Here is a 24,030-nt window from a genome sequence, read left to right as displayed (position 1 = left end):
GTGAACTCAGGCCGCTGGTAAGTGAATTCGGGCAGGGGGTAATGAACACAGGCAGCAGGTAAGTGGGCTCGGTTGCGGGAAAGTGAACTTGGGCGCCGGGTAAATGAATTCGAGCAGTGGGTAAGTGGGCTTGGGCGGCGGGTAAGTGGGCTTGGGGAGCAGGTAACTGAACTCGGGCAGCTGGCAGGTGAACTCGAGCAGCAGGTAGGTGAACTCGAGCAGCGGGTAAGTGGGCTTGGGCAGTGGGTAAATGAGCTCGGGCAGTCCTCCCTGAGAAAGCACAAAAGTTGTCAGCAGGACACCTGCATCGAGCCCAGCATGATGAGAAGTGGCTTCCTCACCCCAACAACCCTGCAGAGTTTGGATTTTCAACATTTAGAGAGACGTAGCACCTGGCCACCCAGCAAAGATGAGGCCTTCAGTGCGATCCCCACCTTTTCCTAAAGTCTGACATTTCTACCCCAACCTGCTTTCCCTGTCCATACATTCTCTATGATAATGTGATAACATCTCAGTTCACTCATCTGCAGACTTTCTGCTTTTTATTTTAAATTTCAATGAAAATAAATTTTCTTATTGAAATAATTCAAGCACACTTAACAGAAAAGATTAATTCATGTAAATACAATAAGTACATTCCAATTAACCTGCCATTTTAGTATGCACAAAATAGGAACCAGTAAGAAAATTAAAATACCACTTAAAAAAAGGACGTTCCACCCACACGTGGAGCTGTCCAAGCAGAAAGCACACCCGGAAGCTGCTGGAGCAGGAAACCCTGTGGCTTCTACTCAGCCTCATGTGTCTGCGGAATACGGGGCGCTCCCAAATGGCCTGGCGTGCCCAGGCCTGCGCCTCGCTGGCCACCTGCAACTTGGGGGGGCTTGCTGTTCCCCCATGGCTCCGCCTGCCTTGGCCACAGGTGGGGACCCCTGGGTGGGCAGGAGGCAGGCTCCAAAGACAGAAGCACGCGTCTTTGGGTTTGCCCTGGAGGCCCCTGGAGATGGCTGGCACGGCCCCAACACAGCGGGGCAAGAAGCGGTCTTCCGACACCGAGCCCTATCACAGTCTCTGGTGAGCCCGACTGTTCATTCCTTTGCTCACACATTCCCAGAACCTGAATACCTGCCCTGGGTCAGGTGCCACCCTGCCCCGAGTTTCTGTGGTCCCCATCTCAGCGTGGGCTTCACCCCGGCTCTGTCCCTATGGCTACAGTGATGTGGGATGCGGGACACAGGGTTGGAAGGGGGTGGTCCTCCACTGTCCTTGAGCCCCTGCAGCCATCAGCACGTCTGAGATGAATCCCCTGCCCTGTCTGAAAGGCCCGGGGTGGACTCCATTTCCTGGATGAGCCTCTCCCACCCTGAACACGAGGGATTGGTCTGGGCACACGAAGCTCTCAGGTCTACACCCTCCTGGTAAAACACTGGCACCAACGTCAGATGGCACAGCCGGTTGCTTCCTGCCAACTGGAGAGCCGGAGCAGACGACAACTCGGAGAACACATCCCGTTGCTTCATTTTGGCACCAAATGGGGAGAGATGGCTTTAGAGGAGTGGAGACACAGAGAAGGGAAGGCAGGAGCCCCAATGCACCTCTGGGTAACTGGGTAATTAGCCTTGAAGGCCGAGGCTGCGCCAGAGCCACCAGAGCCGAGGCCAAACCAAGACAGGAAACGGGACGAGCGAGCAGATGAGACCAGGAGTCATTTAGGAGGGAGCATTTGGCCACAAAGAGTTCTGAAGTGTTCCCGGCTGATTTCCCAGGAAGTCAAGATGACAACTGGCCACGTTCCCCAGCGCACGCACCCCTGGCTAGCCGCCGCATCACGGATCTGGGGAGCCCAGCGGGCGCGCGGGGAGCAGAAACTCCTAAGTAGTAGCTCAGCAGGAATGTCTTTCTTTATCCGTTCATGAAAGGAACCAGAGACAAGCCAGCAAACCAGCAGGAGATTCGGGCCATCGCTAAAGGTCTGTCTGCGCTTAGGTTTTTCTGTGTCTAGCTGGCAAAGTATCAGCTCCACCACTGGGCACACCCAGCACCCGCTCTCACACGAGGACCCCTTACGAAGGGAGAACGGAGCCCCACTTCCACGTGGGCGTGCAGGCCGAGAGCAGGTCCAGGGGCCGGGCCAAGATTCCAGCAACGGAGGGACCAGAGGGCACCTGCCGGAGGGGCGCGGGCAGGCCGCTGAGGTCGGAACAGGACACGCAGCCACCCAGGCTGCTCATTCCTGGCCCACGGGCCATAAACGCCTCCGGAAGCCACTGGCCCAGGAGTGAGGGGCAAACACAGCCACGTGGCCTCCGGAGAACAGAGCCTGGAGATCTGCGGTCACTGCCACCGAGCTCAGAGCCCACCGGACACCCACACCCGACATCTGCTCAGCTGCAGGGTCACTGTTCCGTGACCCCTTCTCCCACTCGGACTTCATCGCCGACACCTCCGTGACATTTCCTGGGAAGGGCACTGAGTATCGAGCACCGGGCGCCCCAGGGACACAGCTGGTGGGCTTTGGGGCAGCGCCTGCCCCTCCTGCAATGGCTGGACCCCGTCCTGCCACCCCACCTGGTTTCCTGTACCACCAGCGGACATGTCACCACTGAGTTCCACAGCGACCACTGCCTCCCCTGGAACCGGTCGGTGTCACTGCTGGGCGGTCAGTGGGGTGGAATTAGCTCACGTGGGCCACCCTTGCTGCTCATGGGGGCCACCACACATGCCCTCTCCATCCTGGGCATCTGGCGGCCTCACTGAGAAGTCACACAGAAAGCAGGGTAGGGAGCGCTCTCCTTGCCTGGCAAATACTCTGGTTTCTCACTCTCAGCAGTGTATACGGTCAAGGGCTTCCAGATGAGGGGGTGCCTCACGCAAGGACCCCACCTGCTCAGGGTCAGGGCGATGCACACACATGACCAGAAGTTGTACAGTCAGCCCCCGCCCTGTACCGTCTACAATAATTCAGCCAAGTTATGGGAAAAAATCCCAAGACTCGGTTTCTCCATCTGTAAAGTGGGAGTAAAACTGTAACAATGATGAGTCTTTCCAGCACCACTACCTCAAGCCAGGCAGGAAATCCTCGCCTGTCTGCAACCGATTGACTGATTGTTATTTATCCCTGTGATACAGAAAAGGCAGCTACAACACAGAGAGGTTAAACAACTTGTCTAAGGTCACACAGCCCATAAATGGCAGGGTCAGGATGCAAACCGAGAGAATGGGCTCCAGGGTCCGTGCACGCAGCCTGTGTGTAGAGCTGTGCTATGCGCACTCCCAGCTGTGTGTACAATCAACGCATCAGAGGACAGGAACAACCTCACAGCAACCACCTGTGCCAGGTCTAGGTCGTCACATCAGGATGGGGACTCCAGGGCCGAAAGTCTTATCCTTAGCAGGCCCCTTCCACAGAGCTGCCCGACTCTTACCCGGGATGCCAGTGTCCAGGGACCACGGGCAGGGGGCTCCCAAGGGCAGAGGCTGAGTCCAGGTGGGCATCAAGTATTATTGGCTGAGCTGTGTCCCCCTGTAATGGATCTGTTTAAGCCTGAATCCCCAGAAGCTACAAATGTGGCTGTATTTGGAGACGGGGCCTTTAAACAGGTGGTTAAGGTAACATGAGGTCACGGGGGAGGCCCTGAGCCAGTGTGAGTGGGGTCCTTAAAGGAAAAGGGGATCAGGACAAAGACACATACAGAGGGAAGACCGTGAGGACCCAGGGAGAGCATAGCCGTCCACACACACCGGCAGAGAGGCCCCAGGGGGACCCCGCCTGCCGCAGCTGGACCTCGGGCTTCAGCCTCCAGGACCAGGAGAAAGAATAAATGTCTGTGGTTTCAGTCTCTGCCCACCCCCCAGCCCCTCGGGTGTGGGATGGCAGCCCAAGCTACCAACACACTGCAGAATCCCACAACCTAGACCATCCTCCAGACCAGCAGCAATCCACTGGGACCTGTGCCTGCAGGTCAGGGGCAGGGGATGCATCAGCCTGCAATTATTCACCCTCCGGGGCTGCAGACTTCAGGGGGCTCACCGCAGAGACGATCAACGCTTCCAGACCACCCTGGCACTAGGAAGGGCTGCAGTGGGCCTGCCACCTGGGTGCCCAGCCCAGCCACAGGGTGCCTCGTGGTGCGTGGGCGTCCTGCCTGCCCTGCCCTCAGCCTGTCCCAGGGCGCCCTCCTCACACTAAGTCCACATGTCTCTCTAGTGGAGGCCATGAGTCCCAGCAGCCTCACCCTTGTGCCCCCAGCCTCACCCCACAGAGCGCCCAACACATTTGCTGAACAAGCTCCGGCATGAAAAGACAGGACACAGGGATCTAAGAGTAAATACAACAGTGTGCCCGATAGGAAGAGAAGAAACCCCAAAGATGGCAAAGTCCAGACACTCTCACCACTCTTGGGGTCCTGCGGGCCTTAGTAGGAACCGGGGAGCGTGGGGGGCAGGAGAGGGCTGGGGAGGGTTGGGGATGCGCAGTCGGAGAGGCAAAGTCCTCACCTGAACTTGACTGGGAGATTCTTTGAAGGCACCTGTGATTCTATATAAGATTTCCATTAATATTTAAAGCGAAGATAGACCCCATCCTACATGGCAACACCATCTTGAAAGGAGCCTTCAAAACACTTAAAAGGTAGACACGGGGTTATTTTTAGATTAAGAGCCCCCCCCCTTTTTTTTTTAAAGATTTTATTTATTCATTCATGAGAGACACAGAGAGAGAGAGAGAGGCAGAGGCACAGGCAGAGGGAGAAGCAGGCTCCATGCAGGGAGCCCGACGTGGGACTCGATCCCGGGACTCCAGGACCACACCCTGGGCCGAAGGCAGGCACTTAACTGCTGAGCCATCCAGGGATCCCCAAGAACCCTTTTGTTCATTCAACAAATGCAGATTCACAGCACCACCTCGGAAAGCCAAGGGGCCAGGGCTGTTTTGGTGTTTTGGAGTTGCGCGGCTTTGTACCCGGAACACGGGGCAGGGGCTGTACGTGATGTCCCACGGCTGGTGGGCCAGGGGCCCTGTAACTAGTGTTGGGAGCATTCCTGCTGCGGATGCACGCATGATCCTACTAAGTAGATAAATAAAGACTATAAATAGATTCAAATCGGTTCAGGTCACATCCGACTGCCAATGAATTATGAAAAAGCTTTCACTTTTGAAATCCTTTTTCGAATAAAGGGTATGGATCCTGCATCTATCTGCTGGCCGTCAAGTTGGCTGATGTGCTTGGCATGCATGTGGGGAAAGGAGGGGACCAGGGGAGTGGTGACAGTTTGTGGCAGGGACGGGATATACAGAGGGAAGAACAAACCTGTGGGTGCTGAGGAGAGACATAGGGGAGAGGCTGTGAGGTGGGGGCCCATATGGGGGAGGAGAGGGGACCACAGTCCTTCTTGGAAGGGCATGCAGGCCACTGGTGTGCCACGTGGCTCCACGGAGAGAGGAGACACACCTGCACACATGGGTGCCCTCCAAAGACCATGGTGCATGGGGCCACAAGCCACCTGGAATGATGACCTGTCTCCGGGCCACATCCACACCAACTTTGTGGTGTGTCTCCTCGGAGCCCTGACACCTGTGGACCACTTCCATTCCCAGCTTGGCCAATTAAAGGTTGATGGGTAGCAACTCTCACCACTTGCTGTCCTAATAGTCACAGGGCTCCTTTGCTTGGTGCTGAAATCTGAGGCTATGCATGAACCTGGCAAAGTGCTTGGGATCTCACAGTTTACCCAAAAGAAGGGAGCAGTAGAAGACACCCTGAAGAACCCCATTCCTAAGGCCAGGATGGGCACGTTTCTACTGCTTATCCCCTCTCCATAGGCCTACTTCCATGACCCCATTCAGTCCAAGGCATTAGAAAGGTTGAAGGTGGTCACAGGCGTCTACAGAAAGGGGAGACATGGAGACCGCCCTGCAGTCCATGGGGTACACCCGCCTTCTAGAATGCGGAGCCTCCAAGGAAGGTGAAACCTGCAGTGCGGACCAACCTCCTTTACAGGATAATGCCTGTGTCTCCCCCAAACAAAGAACCATTGCCATGACAACCGTGGCATCCCACAACTCCACCACTATTCTGAGACACTAAGCCACGAGCTTTACTTTTAAACGAATTTGATAAAATTTGCCTGGAAAATGTTAACATTCCCTGACAAAAGTGGTGAGCACCAGAAGGAGGAACGTGTTCCAACAGCTGACACAAAGCTCCCGGGGACGGTCTCTGCTCAGAGGCAAGAGGACGCGATGGCCGGAGACACTTCTAACGGGAGCAAAACACGGAAAGGGACATGCGGGGTTCGGGCCAGAAGCGGACAGGGTCCCCAGCCCCTCGGCCAGCGGTTCGGGGCAGGTGGAAGACGCTGCCAGCATCTGGGGCTCTTCCAGAGAGACGCCAGGCACATCCGCCCGGGGCACTTCTCTTCTCCGGAGTCACTGCCAAGAACCTGACGGAGGGCAGTGCCTCCAGCTGCCACCTGAACCAACCTCCTCGCTTTCTGTAAAGGAGAAAGCCCAACGCAGAGATGCTCTCAATTGCCCCCACCCTCTGCCGGTTCATGAGCAACTTCGCTGTTGTTCATCAGTATCTCACAGGATTAGGATGCTCCACGGTGACACCAGGGAGGAGACGGACTTGGGTTTGTTCCCAGGACAAGCGGCCTGAGCCAGCCTGCTCAGTGACAGGGGCCGGCCAGCCACTAGAGAGACGGCATGGCCTAGGGAGGGGGCGGGAGGCGAGGCTTCCATACAAAGCTTGCTTTTGGCACAACGAGGAACATATATACACCTGTATGTCTCGCTCAGCCTGCAGCAAGCTCTGCTGGGCAGTTCGCACCCGGGACGCAGCCATCCCCACATCTGGGTGGCAGCAATGACATTCTGAGACAATCCAACAAAGGCTGTGTGTAGAGGCGGGCCATCCCATCCTGGAGGCCACCCCAACGCCCTGACTGCCTCTTGGCCTGAGACACCTAGACGCTGACCAAGGCCCTCGCCACCCAGGCCTTGGAGGATCCCAGAAGGACTCAGCCCCCTCTGTGCCAGCTCCGGGGGCAAGAAGGAGGGTTGTCCACCTGCAAGCCATCCAGCCGGGTGAGCGGCTCAGAACCCCATGAGGTTCTAGCAGTTGGCACAAGCCTGGCCCCCAGGAGAAACCAGCAAATGCTGCGTGCCTGCCCCCCGCCACACAGTCTTGTCTTCTCTCTTCCTCAGCAATATTTTAATTCCTGTCACGCGCCCCAAAAGGAATACTGATAATTCATGACAAAAGGAGCAAAACGTGGTGTCTTTACACTGTTTCCCCTCCTGGAGCACATCCCCATCAAATCTGTCTCCATGAGCTGGATGGACGAGGAGAGGCAGAGGCAGGACACCTGTGCCTGAACCCCGACCTCACACCGGCGAGCAGTACGTGACCTTGGCTCAGCTGCTGAGACTCCCGAGCTGAATTTCTATAGTAACCGCCTACCGTGTCCGCCAGCGTGTGTCACCCGCCCTTCGGTTCCCTCCTGCCACCTGCAGGATGGCCAGAACTGAAGCAAGGCCCCACCGCAAAGGGGAGGGTCCGGCTGCTTGCCAGGCTCGGGCGTGGTTCTGCACCTCCGGGTCACGTGGTTTGCCCTGTTTTGTCTTTCCAGCTCTGCCTCGGAGGACCCCAAAGGACCCCCCCAAAGGCCTGGGGCTCTTCCCTGTGGTTCCCTTGGAGATGCCCCATCCTTGGTGGCCTCGCGGGTCCCAGCCGATGGCCTCAAGGACAGGAGCATACGTATATCGGAATCTACGTTTTGTGCCTGGACCCGGCTGGGGAGGACCTACACTCATCACCCCGTGAGCCCAGATGAGATAGATGGCTTCCTCTTCTTCTGCCTCATTTCTGCCACCCGCTGCTGCTTCATTAGCTCCCCGATGTGTCCCTTCTGGCTTGGCTAAAATCGGCAGCACTCGTGTGCACACATGTACGAATTCTCCTTCCTCTGACGAAAACCCTCCGAAAGTCTCTCCACGTATGCGTATTGGAAACCAGAATAGAAACCTTTTCTGCATTCCACTGAATTCCACCCTACAGAGTCTTCCAAGTCCTCAGCTCTGGTTATGAGGCTCAGACACTCAAACCCCGTGAAGAACTTCAGGTGGGGGAGGGGGTGCTGGCTTCCCTCTGGGCTCAGCCCCAATCAAAAAAGAATCCCAAATTCAGCAGCGGCTCACGTCTGTAGGGCTGCTGGGACCCGGACGGATGCTGGGCTGGCCCAAGATCACATAGGAGATTGGAACGCAGGGTCCTTCTGGCACTTGGTGAAATGTTTTTTTGTTTTGTTTTGTTTTTTTGTTTTTTGGGGGGTTTTTTGTTTTTTTGTTTTTTTGTTTCTTTTTTTTCGAGGTTCTATGAGCCGGCTGCCTTTGCAAGTTAACGAAAATTAAGATTTCTACCACTATTCCTGGACACTGCTACTGTGGCTCTATGCAACAAAGACCAGAAATTCTGGGGTGAGTGACTTTCTCAGGCTCCCTGAGCAAATGGGGTCCTGAACAGGACTCCAGGGTCCAGGGGAGGGACCTCCCTCCTGGCGTCATGACGCTGGCCGAATCCAGGCCCTGTGTGGGGTCCTTCGACGGTACCAAGCCTGGTGGGTCAGAGACACTGCTGCGGAAGGTCATAGGTGGCAGGGTCATAGCTGAGCCCAAAGGCATCCCAGCACCATCGCCGTAATGTAAAGGACCCTTCTGGCATCCGAGAGTAGCCAGATGTTTGGGATGCTGCCGCCCACCGGAGTTTCACCGCGGGGCAGTCCATCTGCTCTATTCCTCATTAGTAAGTATTCATCACATAGCCCTCCAACAAAATTTAAGGCCCCAGAGCTGAGTGCGCCGGGTGCCAAGGACAGGGGACCCCAGAACCTGGTATCTGGAGCTCCCCATCCCGCCCAGGGGATAAAATCTGCACCCCCATTTCTGTGAAATGAGCCACTACTCTGATTGACAAAAGGTGCGTCCAGCAAATGGGTGTCAGGGCCCAGGGACAACTGCAGGTACCATGGGGATGGGGGTGGGGGGAACCAGTGGACGAACTGCAAGGGTCTCTAAGGAAAGGTGGGGAGATGGGCAAAGCTGCTCTGGGAAGGGGGCAGCTTAAACACAAGATGGGTGAGCAGGTGGGACCGCGGCTGTCTGGCCCGCATGGAAGGGGCTGGAAAAAGAGAAAGCTGGCTGGACTGGTAAGTGGGGGCCCCAGAGGATCAGGGGCTTCTGTGGGCTCCACACTGGTCACCCGACATGGACATGGTCTCAGAGTGGCCCAGGGGCACACACCTGGGTGAACAGGGGCCATTCTGCTCTGGGTTTGGTTCTTTGCCCCCACGAGGTGGGAGGAACCGCCTAGGAAAAGCCCCTGCCTGCCCCTCTGGTGCATGGACTTCCCGCCCACCCAGCATGGGGACTCGATGACAGGCACCTGGCTCAGCAGCATGCTTCCCAGCACTGCTCTCACTCAGGCAGGTGCAGGATCCACAGGGGCAGCCTGGGTTTCCGGGGGATCTGGGAGGAAATGCTGGACTCTATCACATTGAGTCCATCACCCCTAGAAAACGACGACTCCTGAAAACACCTTCAGAGTCTATTGCTTTCACCGAGAAGACCGGGGCTGGGGGCACATCTTACAGACAGCAGCTAACGTCCACGGAGTGGACTGTCCTCTCCTGAGGAGGCCCCACCAGGCTCTCTGTCCAGAGCAGGGAGGTGGAAGGCGAGGAGAGTTCCAGAACTCTAGACCTTCAGCTCTACTGGGTCCTTTGTAAAAAATGCACCGAATTCCTCATGGCGAAGTAGAAGTTTAAAACCTCACACCAAACCCCTCACCCCCAGAGGGACATACCAAGGACCGGAGTTCAGGGACATGTCAGGGGCATGCAGGAGGGCGAGGAGGGGGAGGAAAGGCGAGCTCCAGTGCACATGGAAGAAGGGGCAGCTTCCATGGGCAGGTGGGAAGCCCAGGGGACAGGCCTGTGCAGGGGAGCCAGGGGAGCCCTCCTATTCACATCCTACAAGCAGCGGATTGCTCTCCTCTCGGAGCATAGGGACGCTGGTTTTCCTGGATGAAACAGCTCCGAGATAAAGACCACTGTGGCCGTGGCCCAGGGCTGCCCTCTTCAGAGGGTCCCGGTGCCACTGCTGCGGACTCAGATGGGAGCCGGAGATGGAGCATCAACGGGACGCAGAACAAGGCTGGGGCGACCGAGGTCGTCAGTGCGGATGTGGGTTTGGGCAGGTGGGCAGACCCCGGAACCTGCTGATGAAGTCAGCCGAGGGCGCTGGGGTGGACTGCGGACAGACACCCCCCAGGGCCTCGTACATGGCGGCGGTGGCTCATCCACAGAAGGGCCTCCTCTGGGCTGGGGGCCGATGGCCCAGTTCTGGGGAGCACGGGAGGGGAGCTGCCTGTCTGACCCCCACGAGGCGGAAGTGCAAACAGGTGGGGGAAGCCCACTCTGACCACTCCGACAGGGACGGGAGACCTGGGGGGGACGGGCTGTTGGAGGCCTCGCGAGGACCTAGGCACTCGGGCAGCTGGTGGTGCACAGGGTTAAGGACGGCATCACACACAGCAAGGGTGGCTCTGAAGCCAGGGGCCTGGGTCCAAACCCCAGCCCTGTTACTGCCCTCTGACCCGACGTGTGACATGTGCCAGGGCTCTGGAAACCTCATTCGCCTCATCTGTAAACAGGGGACAGTGACCGTGCCACCCTCCTCTGGGGCTGGCACCGTGGGCCCGTAAGAGGCACGAGTGCAACATGGGCACGAACGGGCCCTGAACTGCATTAGCTGTTTTTGTTGTCTGGATCAAGATAGCCTGTTGCCTCCTCCTCCAGGAAGCCATCCAGACTCTTGGTCCATTGGGATTTGGGATCCCCATAACTTGGACTTCTGCCTCACCCCATCCGTCTCACAGTCACAGACCTTCTCCATCAGCAGGGAGCCAATGGCTGCAAGTCCAGCTCCTCAGCTAGGACAGTGTCCTGTCCCCGCTCACCCCAGGGCCTCCATCAGGAGTGTAGTCCGGGCAGGAGGAGAATGACATGGTGTGGTAAAAAGCTGAATCCAAGCCAAGAGGCCAAGGGGGCGGGAAGGGGGGCAGGAGGAGGGCTGCAGGAGGCAGGACGGAGCCACAAGGCCAGGGAACCCGGGACACACCTCACCTCCCCCTGGGACACATAGCAGCGGCACAGCTGCAGGTGGAGGATACAGTGGGCAACCGGAACCGCCTGGACGTGGGCTGAGGCGTGAGCCTGGGTGGTGTGGTAAGGTCAGAGGGAGGACCGGGGGCCCCGAGAGGACAAGCAGGGCAGGTGCAGGACAGCGGGCACAGCGAGCAGAAGGGAGCCCACACCTGTCTTGGTGCACGGCTGGACCATGGTGGTCCTCATCACAGGCTAGGGCCCCGGCAGGAGTCAGAGGCACACGAGGCCAGAGGCGAGCAATCAGAAGCAAAACTCGGAGCCAGAGCCCTTGTATCGTGCCCAGTGAGTACTGGGGAGCCAGGGAGGGGCCTCCCACCTATGGCCAGGCACACCCCAGTTCCTACAGGAGGCCGCAGGGGCTCGTCAGGTCCGCAAGACGTTCACTCAGATGCAAGGCCTGTTTACCTTTGCGCGTGAGCTCTTCCAAGGGACTCCCATGCACAAACACTTCCGTGTGGCTTTCATACCTGCTGGATGTGGTGGGAGCAGAACCACCACCCAAACGGGAGAAAACATGCTTTGCATTTTCTCCAGAACTTTGTCCGGAGGCCTCCCCACTTCGGAAAACCTGGCTGCTGATGGCGGAGCACACTTCGTGCCGCAGCTGCCGGAGGGGCTCTCGGATTTGACGGGACCCAGCAGGACGCAGTGTGTCCTCCAGGCAGGACACCTGCTCACACTCACGGGAGCACAGACCACGGCATCACCCATTCTGCTCTCCCCACCACCCCGCTCCTTTACGGGATGACGAGGGGTGTCATGCCGATCTTTACAGACGATGTGGGCATGTGTTAGATCCCATGATCTACAAATTTCACACGACGCTACATGCTATTTTGTATCAAAAGAGCTGGGGGTCTGATGTGGTCGGAGGTCAGTGGACAAGGACATGCTCACACTGAAAGGGATTCTTCAGTGCCTATGTGGCTGAGGATCTGGGACAGACAGTGGGTCTCTGGGGCTTCCACCGTGCTGCTGGGGACAGAGTGGGGTAGGGCTCTTCCCTAGGGGCTCAAGCTGCCCCAAAACAGGAGGCAAAGAACCAGGAGAGGCTCAGGTTTGGGGAACGGTTCCACCCAGAGGATGGAAGGAGCAGACATGTGGGCAGGTGGGAGGATTTGCTGGGCATCTCTCATAGGACCCACTCTCCAGCAGCCACATGTGTCTACTGCATGCGGGACAGCGGGGCCAGGGCCTCTGTGGGCCCATTGCCAGCCCTAGCCTCCCTCGGGCACCATTGAGAGGCCCACAGCATGCCTGAGCGGGCCAAGAGGCTGCAGGGGGGCGGATGCCGGTGAACTCCAAGACAGAACACGGGAAAGGAAGACAGGACATGTGGAAACATGCAGGCCTGGGAGGTCAAGGCTTCGTGCCCCTGCCACAGCTCTTAGGACAAAGACTAGTGTCCCTGGGAGGGCACAGAACACAGCATTTGGAATGGGCCAGAGACCTCGGGGGATTCCCACGTCCACCTCCCTGGACAGCGGTGCCAGAAGACGGCCGCACGAGAAACCCCATCCCAACAGAACGCATGTGCAACTTGTGGCTGTCCCAAACAGGGTGTCACCTTAGCTCATGTCCCGGCAGGTCCACTCTGGGTTTGGATCTGGGGATAAAAGTGCTACAGCGATAGGTACACAGAAGGCGGTGGGGGGGGGGGTGGAGCAGGGGGGAGGTGCAGGGGGTACCACAGCCACAAGCACTCCACCAGCAGGCAGGAGAAGAGGGACGGGGATGAGCCCAGAGCAGGACGGACGCAGCCCACAGCTCCCGCGCAGGGAGGGCGTCCCGCTCGTGCAGGCGGGGACCTCGGAGCACAGCCCGCACATACTGCACGGCGCCTGCAGCCCGGCGGAGGCCAGAGACACGGGAACAGAGTCACCATGACGGGTGACGGCAGTGGGCTGCTCACATCCGCTCTGGCTGCAGTCCGCTGGGGCTTTATCATGTCTCCCTCCCCTGCAGCTTGCTCTGGGGATCCAGACAGCAGCTGTGTGATTGCCACCCCATATTCTAGCGAAAGCACCAGCCTGGCTTTCCTTGACCAGGCACCTCCTTAATGGCTCGTAAAGGGGAGACTCGGCACTGCCGACCCCAGCCGATCCGATCTGATGAAAAAGCTGGGCATGGGGGGGGGTTCCCCAGGACCTGCTGGCCCCACATGAAAACACACAGGGTCCCCCGTGTCTCATGGTAAGTGGCACCTTTTACAGTCAAAATGCCAGGAAAACGGAATGCTGCTTTCAAATCAGATCTGGTTTATTTCACAGCAGGTGAGATCTACCGAACAGGTTATTTAAAAGAAAAAAAAAAATAAGAATCGCCGCTCAAGATCAGCATGGGTCTTACTTACCTCCTCTCTCTCGCACACCGCCCCCCACCCACACACAAATATTACATTCAGAAATCTGTTTGAAAACACCACCCCCTATCCATCATCTGTACATACCGGACGCGCAATTATACGGGCACGCGGTCTCGAAACCTAGCAACGGTAACCACGTCGTCCTGAGTCGGCTACCCAGACACCCAGACTCACACATCAGCTCAATGTGCTTCATCTCGAAACACAAAACCCCCTCGCTCCTCTCTCCATAGCTGCAGAAGGACAAGATGTATGAAAACAAACCTTGTTCAGCTGAAGAAGAACAACCCATGCCATTCAGCGCATCTGACAGTGCATCTCCCCACCAAGCCGGGCAAAACACAAAAATAACAAACACTGGAAAAAATGGGTTATCCCAGTGCAAAGCTTATCAGCTTGCAACATGCTTAATGATTGCACGACTGTTTCGGACACAAGCTCCCCAGCCTCCCCGGCAGCCTTGCTACGGGGACCTCCGTCCTACAGAAGCCATCGCGAACGCCTCATGGCAAAGCCTGGAAGACCCCGTGGGCTCGTGGGCTCGGCCACAGCTAAACCCTGCAGGACAGCAAGCGGGGATTAACGTCGGTGCTGGCGGTGGCTTTTAAACCATCGCTTTCTCCGAGCTGGCAGATAAAATCACCAAATGGAAATCACATTTAATTTTTTAAAGAGGAAGGGAGTTCAGGAAAAAAAAAAAAAGAAAGAAAGAAAGAGCCACAGCATCACAGTAGCAGCATGCACGCCGGCCGGTTGTGAGCAGAACGTTTCACGACAAGATGTAATCTCCCTTTTAAAGGGATAGACTTGCATCCACACGGCACGCTGGATCCATTTCCTGATGCTGCAGACCTCGGAATACCCGTTAATCACCTTACTGCTTTTCAACATGATTCCTGTCTTCCCCGAGAGCCACATTGGAGCATCCTAAGTGCCCTGACTTCTTGGTGGTGTGCTTCTGTGTCCGGAAAATAAAGGACCTGTCGCTCTGAGTCGGGGTGGGGGTGGGGGGGGGTCCTGCTATTTGATGGTTTAAAGGAGCTTTTGAGAAAGGCATCGCCGACTAGGTAAGTCAGGAAAATGTTTTGTGCTGCAGTTTGCTCGCTCTGAAGCATCGACACCGACCCCACGTCCCCCCACTCCCAGCCTGGAATTTTGGGGATCCTTCCACCATATTTATATTCAGAAATGCAGACAAAGGGGAGTCTTACCCTCAGTTCTTCTGTCTGAAGTCCTGACCTGTGAGGCTTGTTCTCCAAAAGGGTGTCCCAGCCCCACTAAGTGTCTAAAAAACAAAACTCTGCGGCCTGGTCCTGATGCCTGGGAGGCAAGGGTCACCAGCCTCGAGTTCAGGACACACGTCCCCATCTCCCACATTTCTCCAATGCTATTGGAGAGCAGTAAGTCAAGATTTAATGTAGATCATAAAATAGAAACAGCCCCATCCCAGCCCCTCCAGCACCCTTGCCACGGTTCTGGAGGTGGACAGGAACAGACAAAGGACACATGGGGACAAGTTGAAGCCCTCCAGCAATCACACTGGACACCTACCACCCAAGAGTCCAGAGCAGATGGGAGAGTGGCCTTGATCTGGACAGATTGTGACAGCACCCTCACAGGTCTAGAGGATGAGGGTCAGGGAGCTGAGCCACAGGAGCTGGAATTGGAGAGCCATGTGGCCACGGAGCCTCACCAACAGCACCTGAGACACCTTCACTCTAACACGGCTCCAGAACTAGCTAGTGGAAAGGCCGAGAACACTGCCCCAGTGCAACCCACTGCCCATGCATCCTCTCCCCATGCCCCCGTGAGCTCTGTGCCCCCAGACTCGGAGCATGTTCGAGAGGGATGAGACATCACTACTCAGGCAAACACGTCCAATCCAGGGGCCCATCTGCCCATAACATGTGCTCTGCTCCTTGACAACTATGACCAGGTGTGGGGAAAGCAGGTTGTTGTTTCAAGAAGAGAGGGGGAGAGGAGGAGCTTGGAGTGGGAACACAGGCAGTTCGTGTGCTCATTCAACCAACAGGCATTTACTGAGGGCCTACTATGTGCGGGCACTACGGGGAAGGCAGACACCACCTGTCTTTGCAGAGATGACAGCCTCAGGAAGACAATCCTATGGCAACGTGAGTGTCCACAGTAGTGGTTGACGTGAACCCAAAAACACATGCCTGGATCCTAATCCCTGGATCAATTTAGGAATCCCAAGATGAGAACATCCTGGATTTAGGGTAGGCGCTAAATACAAAGTTGTGCATCCTTATCAGAGAAAGCAGCGGGCATCTGAGAATGGACGCAGAGAGCAGGCTATGCAGCCACAGCAGGGACAGGAGCCACACCAACAACCCCAGGCCACCATCAGAACCGGCGAGAGGCCATGATGGACCAACCCTGCCAACACCTCGCCTCTGCACATCTGACTTCCAGAATGGTGGCAGGATAAATCTTGCTTGTTTCGTGCCGCCTAGCTAGTGGCATCTCTCTACAGCAGCCCCAGGACACTAGCCGTGGCGTATCCTCACATTCTGAACCAGCCCGCTGGAGGTGAGGGGTTCTGAGAAGCAGAGATGGGGCTGGTACTTGGATGCCCAGCCTCAGAATGCGGGAAGGACATACAACAGGTGGCCACAGATGCCACCCCAGGCTCCCAGGTCAGGGTCCCTCGGGGGCGGCCCTGGGTGTCTGTGCTCTAGGAAGTTTGGCACATGCTGCTGGGCAATGGGGAGGTTTGAGTGGACAACTCAGAGTCAGGAACAGGAATGGGGTCCCAAGCTCTGTCTTGGGGATCGACTGCCAGCAGCCCAGAATGAGCACCGGGGGACAGGTGAGGGTAGAAAAGCAGCCAAGGTGGCCGGGGGCCAGGACATGGGGAAACGGGTGGATGAAACAATCCAAGAGGAAAAGTGAAGGGAAGAGTGTACCCTTCTGAAGTCATGTGCCTTCTCCTGAAGGAGGCAACTGATCAGTAGCCTGTCCTGTCTGAGAGGGGCCACAGGGTCTGCAGGGGACTTTTGCTCTGGAACCCGGGGCAGGGCAACAAGGAGGGCATCGCCCCTGTGGTCCACACCTCCTAATGCGCCAGGCCTCGGATGCATGAAGGTCTCTCAATTCCAAAATTGGCACAGGGCCTGCACAGGAGAAGGTGCTCGATGAACAGTTGTCCTGAAAAGTGCTTATGGAGGGTGACAGCCCTGGCACCTGGTACCAGCTAGTTCAGGCAGCCCAAGGGCCTCTCTCAGGAGGTTCCAGCACATCAGACTGTGTTAAACCACAGAGCGAAGGAAAAGGATGTTCCCTCCGGTAGCCAGCAGCAGACGGCTTTGCTCAGGACGCGTGACTTCTCCAGATGGGAAGCACCGGAGCACCTCTGCTGGAGTCCTGGGCTGACAACGTCTCAGGTATCCGAGCCAGGACTTCCCCAGGGCGACCTCAGAGAGGGGACTCTGTACCCCATGTGTCCTCTTCCTTCCTGCTCTGGGTACCCCCCACGAGAGCCACACAGAGATGGCATCCTTGATCTGCAAGCTCCCTCCATGATCCTGGGGTGCAGGGGTGCAGCCAGGGGATGGCGTGAGGTGGTGGAGTGGAGTGTGGACATCAAGGAAGAGTCAGGATGTGGGGTGGACACCATCCTTAGGCGGGAGATCACCTGGGCTGAGGGTGAGGCCATGGGCCTTCAGGAACTCCGTCTAAAAGGGAACGCCCCCTGAATGAGGACGAGCAGCTGGCATGCCCCCTGCTGTAAGCCTTCTCAGGCACGGCGTGGGGGGCTGGCCCTCCTAGACTCTACCACACAGGGCATCCATCCTCCTGCATGGGATCCGCCCTCCTGCACAGGATCTGCTCTCCTGCACAGGATCACCATCATACACAGGACCCACCCTCCTGCATGGGATCCTCCCCTCCTGCACAGGATCCACTGTCATGCACAAGATCTACCCTCCTGCATGGAATCACCATCATATACAAGATCTACCCTCCTCACGGCACAGGGTGCTGTCCCTCCTAGACTCCACCACAGATGCAGAAGGGCATCTGTCCTTCTGCATGGGATCCACTCCCCTGCATGGGATCCACTCTCCTGCATAGGATCCACCCTCATGTACGGGATCTACCCTCCTGTCCAGCACCGAGTGCCCAGGCTCCCCACCATACATGGCATCTGCCCTCCTGCCCAGGATGCGCCCTCCTGCCCAGTATGCACCCTCCTGCATGGGATCCTCCCCTCCTACACAGGATCTACTTTCATGCACAAGATCTACCTTCATGCACGGGATCTGCCCTAATACATGGGATCCACCCTTGTGCACAGGATCCACTCTCCTCACGGCCCGGGGTGCCATCCTGCCCAGGCTCCCCACCACACATATGATATCTGCTCCCCTCCAGGAACGAGGGCAGATGCAGGTAACGGTGACCACAGGGCAAAGGTTCAGTGAGCACAGGGCTGAACAGGGGTTTTATGCTGGACTGACAGCTCCAGTGCATCAGTGCACCGAGGGATAACTCTGCCCACAAAGGACCCAGAGGCTCCGTGCGCCCTGGTGCCAATTTGCTAGTTCAGCCAGACCCTTCATCAGAAGACTCACAGGAAAGGAGAGGTCTCTTTTTTCCCTTCCTGGGAGATGCTGAAGGGAACCTGCAGGAAGCACAGATTTCCGTACCATCCCTGCCCTGGGGAGCACACAGTGGAAAGCCCATGGTGTAGGTAACAAGAGGTGCTGACTCCTGCCTCGGTTCATCGTAAAAGCAGGCCCTGTGTCTTCACGGAGCTCCCAGTAGGCTTGCAAAGGTACAGAGCCAAAGGTGTCAGGCCTTGTCCCCATGCCAAGAGACATGGAAGCTGCACCAGCCACGTGTCAGCAGGGGCTGCCCTTTGTAGTTTAAATAAACCACGGGCCAGGATGGGTGAGTCGTGATGAAAACCTATTCACCCTACAGACAGGCACTCCTTTCGTAATAAGAAAAACAAGTGGCTCAACTAGTATAGAGCTGTCTGCATCCCTTACAGGGAAGCTCGGTACATCTCCAAATGGAGGAGACAGGAATCTCCCTCCTCTTTGTTTTAAAATCAACTTGGTACCTCAAGGCACTTGGCAGTTAGCAAGGACGACAGCGCAGTGGCTGGTGCTCATACTGGTAGTGGGGCAGGCAGGGTCCCAGGGGTCTCTCGGCCCCCTTCCCGGAGCCAGGGCAGGGTGCGGCCCCATCAAGGCCAGCGCTCAGAGCAGTCAGGAGGGCAACCCCGGGCTTGCTGCCCCCACAACCAGCTCCCCTCAGGAGGCACTGCGGTGGTGGGTGGGGCCTGCACATGCTCCCTGCCCCTCCTGGGCGGCGTGCCCTGCTCTAGATTCCACTTCCCAGCACAGCAGCCGATCCCCTCAGACCTCAAGCTAACCCCATCCCACTGTGCTACTCTGTTGTGCTGGGGATATGGCAGGAAGGGAGCTGCTGGCACCCCATGGGCTCAGCCCATTCCCTAAATTGCGTGGCGGACACGAAGTCAGCAATCTTTAGGACGTGCTCACAGAGGTGCTGATGCAGCCTAGCTGGAGGCCCAGGTCTCAGAGCAATGCAGCCCTTTGCCTGGTTCACAGGAGGGACCCGTGTTGGCATCAGACGCGGCCCCCGGGAGGCCCTGATGTACTGCACAGGGTGCTGGATGACGCAAGCAAAGCATCTGCCTCCGCATCCTTGCACAATTCTCAGACCCAAGGAGGGTACCAGCCATACACTGAACATGGTAAAGACTCGATAAAGACTTGACAACCAGACAGGTAGTTTCCCTCACCCCCAACACCAAACACGGGGTGAGGGCCACAAGCAGTAAGACACAGATGCCATCCAGCCACCTTTCCAGGTGCATTCGAGCCTGCCGCCCACCCCATCAACGGATTGGCACCGACTTCGAAAGCTCACCACTGCTGGTCCACTGGGACTGCTCCCCGCTGCAGGTCCTGTGCAGGCCCGGGGCCGGAGGAAACAGGCCAGCGGGCTCTTCGGAGATGCAAGACTGGGCCCAGCGGCCCGCAGGGCGATGGGACAGAGGAGGAGCCCCAGACACGGTCCTCCTGGATGGCATAAGGGGTACTAGAAAGGGGAATGGTCATGAGCGCCACTGCGGGGGCAGAGGAATGGCCTCAGAGCCGGAGGTCAGGGGTCCCACCGGGTCTCTGCTCTGCCTCACGTGGCCACCTCTTAGTTTAAATGAGAGTGTGTACTGTACAGAATCTTCCAACAGACCCGCCTAGGCTAGCCGCAGATTCGTCCCACACACCAGGTGGACGACAGTGACCGACATGCACCGCGTGCCATGAGTCACGGACACATGAGCACGAAGATGGAAACGCGGCTAGGACCACGCTTCCGTGAGGTTCTGTTAAACACGGGCCCCGGGCCAGTCTCGTGAGGATGCGAGGAGGCGGGGAGCGTCCGCCCACCCGACGGAGCCCTGCGTCCCCGAGCCCACTCACCAATGTCCGTCTCCTTGTGGTTCTTGATGTACTCCGCCAGTTCGAAGTTGCCGGCTATGATCGCCACCTGCAAGAGCGGACACGGCGTTAAGGTGGCAGCCACACGGCACGGCCGTTCGCACCCGTCCACACCCCCGATGGCCTCGCCGCAGCAGGGCACACTCACGGCCCCCTGGTTTTGAAGCAAGAGATGTTCGGTTTTATTCAGATATAAGGGACACACGACGCTGTGTGAGTTTCAAGAGCACGACATTAACGACTCAACATACAAAGAAGGCGGGAAGATCGCCGTGAGGTTACGCAACACGTCACCTCTTGTAGATACAAGAACCTTCTTTCCCTGTGATGACAACGTTTGGGATCAATCACCTCAGCAATTTCCCAGTGCACAGCAGGGTCCGCGCCAATCACCATCCGTGTTGCCTCAAATGGCAGGAACAGTCACGGCTCTTTAAACGGCAGCCACAGAATCCATCAGCCCTCAAACCCGCAGAGTCAAACACCACGTTGGACCCCCTGTGGCCCCCCCCGCTGTGTCATGAGAAGAACCTACAGGAGAACGTGCCTCTGCCCAGAAGCCCGCCGCAGGGGCCACCTGCACAGCAGCGGGGCGCTCAGTGACCTGTACGCCCACCAGGCACACCCGGGAGCCCCATCCTCCCCATAGCAAGAAGGGAATCCTCCAAAAAGTACCTAAAGCTCTTCATCAGATTTCAGTTCAGCGGGAAAGACTCCAGCCCTGCATGCGTGCAGAACACTAGGGCAACACTGTGGGAAATGGTCCCAACCCGGGCCCGACAGACCCATGAGCTAAAGCAATAAGGCCTGCCGGGGGACCCCAGGGAGACCGGTGCCAGAACCCACATGGGCAGGGCTCCCGGCACCATCAGTCTACACCCGCGGGGGAGTCAGCCTGCACACACACACACATCTATGGTCGGGTGACTTTCAGGGACAGTCGGAGCAGGGGAGGCCTTATTCGAAAAACCTGGTTTCCCAGAGAAGACATCCGGCCTCAAGCCTGCAGCCTCCCCTGCCAGTCTCCCCCCTGCCCTACAGATTTCAAACTTGCAGCCCCCATGGCCACGTGAGCCAGCTCCTCACAAGAAGCTGCTTGAATGTATGTCTCTGCCCATCTGGCCCACTGCCCTGGAGTGCCCTGGACCAATGCCACTCAGCGCAGAGGCCGGGGGGCCACACGGCTACAGGCACCACGGATCCCAGACCCCTGCCCTGGGGAGTGATGTTGGCTTCCACTCCTGGGCACCACCTCCTACTGCCCTCCAATGATGCCTCCCGACAGGAGCAGAAGCAGCCAAGGCTGGCCCCTGCCTGACTTGCTAGTGGAAGAGGAGCTGTGGCAGCCCGTCTACACCAGCTGGGGGTAGGGTGGGCAAAAGGTGGGAGGCAAAGACCATTTGGGGGGCAGCCGCTGGGTCTGCAAAGACAGAAGCAGAGCTGGAACCGTTGTCAGGTAGAATGATGCTCCTATGGGGACCGCCCACCTGGCGAGGACCCTGGACACAGGACAGGGAGCCCAGCTGGGGGGTCCACGCAGCCCCCTGAGGAGCTGGAGACAGAGCTGCTGGCACATAGGGGCTCAGAAGGAAGGGTCTGCAGGGCTGATGTAGCATAGAACCCAGTGACACCGCTGCGGGGAATGCCAGTGGGTGCAGGCACAGTGGGAAACAGTTTGGAGGGCCTCAGAAAGCTTGACAGCATTACTGTACGATCCAGGAGTCCCACATCTGGCTTTAGACCCAAAGGGACCCAGAGCAAGTACAATGGTTAATTTTATGTGTCACCTTGACTGAGCCACAGGGGCGCCCAGGTGTGTGCGTCTGTGAGGGTGTTTCTGGATGAGATTAACGTGTGACTCAGCAGACTCAGTAAAGCATCTGTTCTCGAGCTACAAGACCTTGCGGAGCAGGCGGCCAGGTACGTGGCTGCCGGGGACCCAACGTCCTTCCCTTCTGCTCACTTTCTCCTTTGGAAGGGAAATGTCTCCCGCGCGCCTGTCTCGCTGCTGCACGCTGGAGCTCACACAGCTTGTCACGTTTCGCGGCTTTGCGGCTGGGGGATGAACCATACCTTGATTCTCACTCACACCCAAGCTGGATAATATTTAAATAGGACCTTGGACTTTAGAGATGGTGCTGGGATGACATGAGACATTTGGGGCTGTTAGGTGACATCAACATATTTCACATGCAAGAAGACCCAGGTTTGGGGGCTTCCGGGGTGGAGCGTTGCACACAGAATGTCTCTGTCCTCCCCCCACCCAAATTCCTACACTGAAGCCTAACCCCTGGGGTATATGGAGGTGGGGTCTTTGGGAGGTGGTTAGGATCAGGTGAGGTCACGAGGGTGGGGCCCCTGCCATGGGATTTGTGCCCTCATAAGGACAGGATACCAGAGATGCTCTCCCCATGCCCCCACCTCTGTGAGGATGCAACGGGAAGGCCAGTAAGAAAGGCCTCCCCAGAACCCAACCATGCTGGCACCCTGACCTTGGGATTCCAGCCGCCAGAACCGTGAGGAATAAATTGTTTGAGCCATCTGGTCTGTGGTATTTCATCACAGCAGCCCAAGCAGATGAAGACAGCGGGGACTTGAGGTATCTGCACACCCATGTTCTCGGCAGCCTGACTCACAACAGCCAAAGGTGGAACCACCCCTGTGCCCGTCAATAGAGGAACAGACGAGCAAAATGCTGTCATACGGTGGAACATTATCCAGCCTTAGAAAGGACGGGATTCCTGACACCTGCTACCACAGGGATGCACCTGCCCCGTGAAACAGGCCAGACACGAACGGACAGATCCTGTAGGCCCTCATTCACACGAGGTCCCTAGAACCATCAGATCTATAAAGACACGCGGCAGGACAGCAGGCGCTGGAGCTGGCAGAGGGGATGCGGGCTAGTGTTTCCTGGGGATGGAGTTTTGGTTTCTCAAGATGGAAAGAGTTCTAGAGATGGATGGTGGCGAGGATTTCAGAACAATGTATGGAATGCCACAAAACAGGTGAAGATAATAGAATTTAGGGTTTTTATATATTTTGCCACAATTAAATGAAAAAGGCAAAATGCACCTGTGTGGACCAGCTGGCCAGAAGGTCAAATAAATATGGAACATGATCCATCTGCAAGGGCCAGCAGGTGTTGGAGAGATGCCTGAACTTTGGAATAGCCATCTCCCACCAAGGCATGGGGGAGCCGGGATGACGGGGGTTGGTGGGGGGAAGGGAAAGGCCTCAGACAACACACACAGGGGCAGGGCAGCCCTGGCATATGCACCCCTCTCTGACCTCTCACCTCTGGGTAACACCAGTCCCCAGAGCTCTGCCTCTGTCGGGGGGCAATGGAAGGCAGGGAGGTGTTGAAGGAGAAACTGTGTCCAGACAGTTTCAGTCAGGTAGTCGGCCACCTGAGGTGCCCCCTCCCGCGATGAGAATCAGCCCACCCCCACCCCCCGCTCACCTATCCATCCAGGATAGCCCCAGCCCAGTGGCCCACATGCAACAGGCAGACAGGTGCTTAGAGGTGAAAGGCTCTGACCCCAGGCTGCCAGACCGATACTGTGTGACCTTTGGCATGACAGTTAATCCATGGGCCTCAGCTTTGTTATCTGCAAAGTGGGTTCGGTGAGAGGATTCGATAAGACACACATAAATAGGGCTACAGCAGGGCCTGGCAGGTGGGAAGCCCCTAAAAAGGCTCACCGTCACTACTGCCACTGATTACTACTGACTACTTTGGTGTGAGTGGCACACAGCTCCTTGCAAAGGCCCTCTGTGCACAATCAGACACACACAAGTGCACACCCACATCTGCCCCACATGGCACACCCGGGATGGCTGCTAAAAATAACTCTGGAAAGGACCAGAAACCAGCAAGTCCAAGTTTATACTTCCCTGAAAAAAGATTTAGGAGCTGCAAACTGAGGTACTGTGCAGCCA

General features: G+C 57.1%; 1 protein-coding gene across 2 annotated transcripts in view; it reads right to left on the bottom strand.

Annotated features, from left to right (window-relative positions):
- SHANK2 (SH3 and multiple ankyrin repeat domains 2) overlaps window positions 1-24,030 on the bottom strand; it is a 509,904-nt gene that overhangs the window by 313,056 nt on the left and 172,818 nt on the right. For both annotated transcript variants that reach the window (XM_038563628.1, XM_038563629.1), the window contains exon 11: window positions 20,071-20,137. In XM_038563628.1, coding sequence (XP_038419556.1) covers window positions 20,071-20,137 — 67 coding nt within the window. The remainder of the gene's footprint in view (window positions 1-20,070; window positions 20,138-24,030) is intronic.

Source organism: Canis lupus, chromosome 18, assembly GCF_011100685.1.
Source record: "Canis lupus familiaris isolate Mischka breed German Shepherd chromosome 18, alternate assembly UU_Cfam_GSD_1.0, whole genome shotgun sequence".
Classification (NCBI taxonomy): domain Eukaryota; kingdom Metazoa; phylum Chordata; class Mammalia; order Carnivora; family Canidae; genus Canis; species Canis lupus.
Note: the sequence above shows the minus strand (reverse complement) of the source record. Positions and strands in the feature narration are given on the sequence as shown.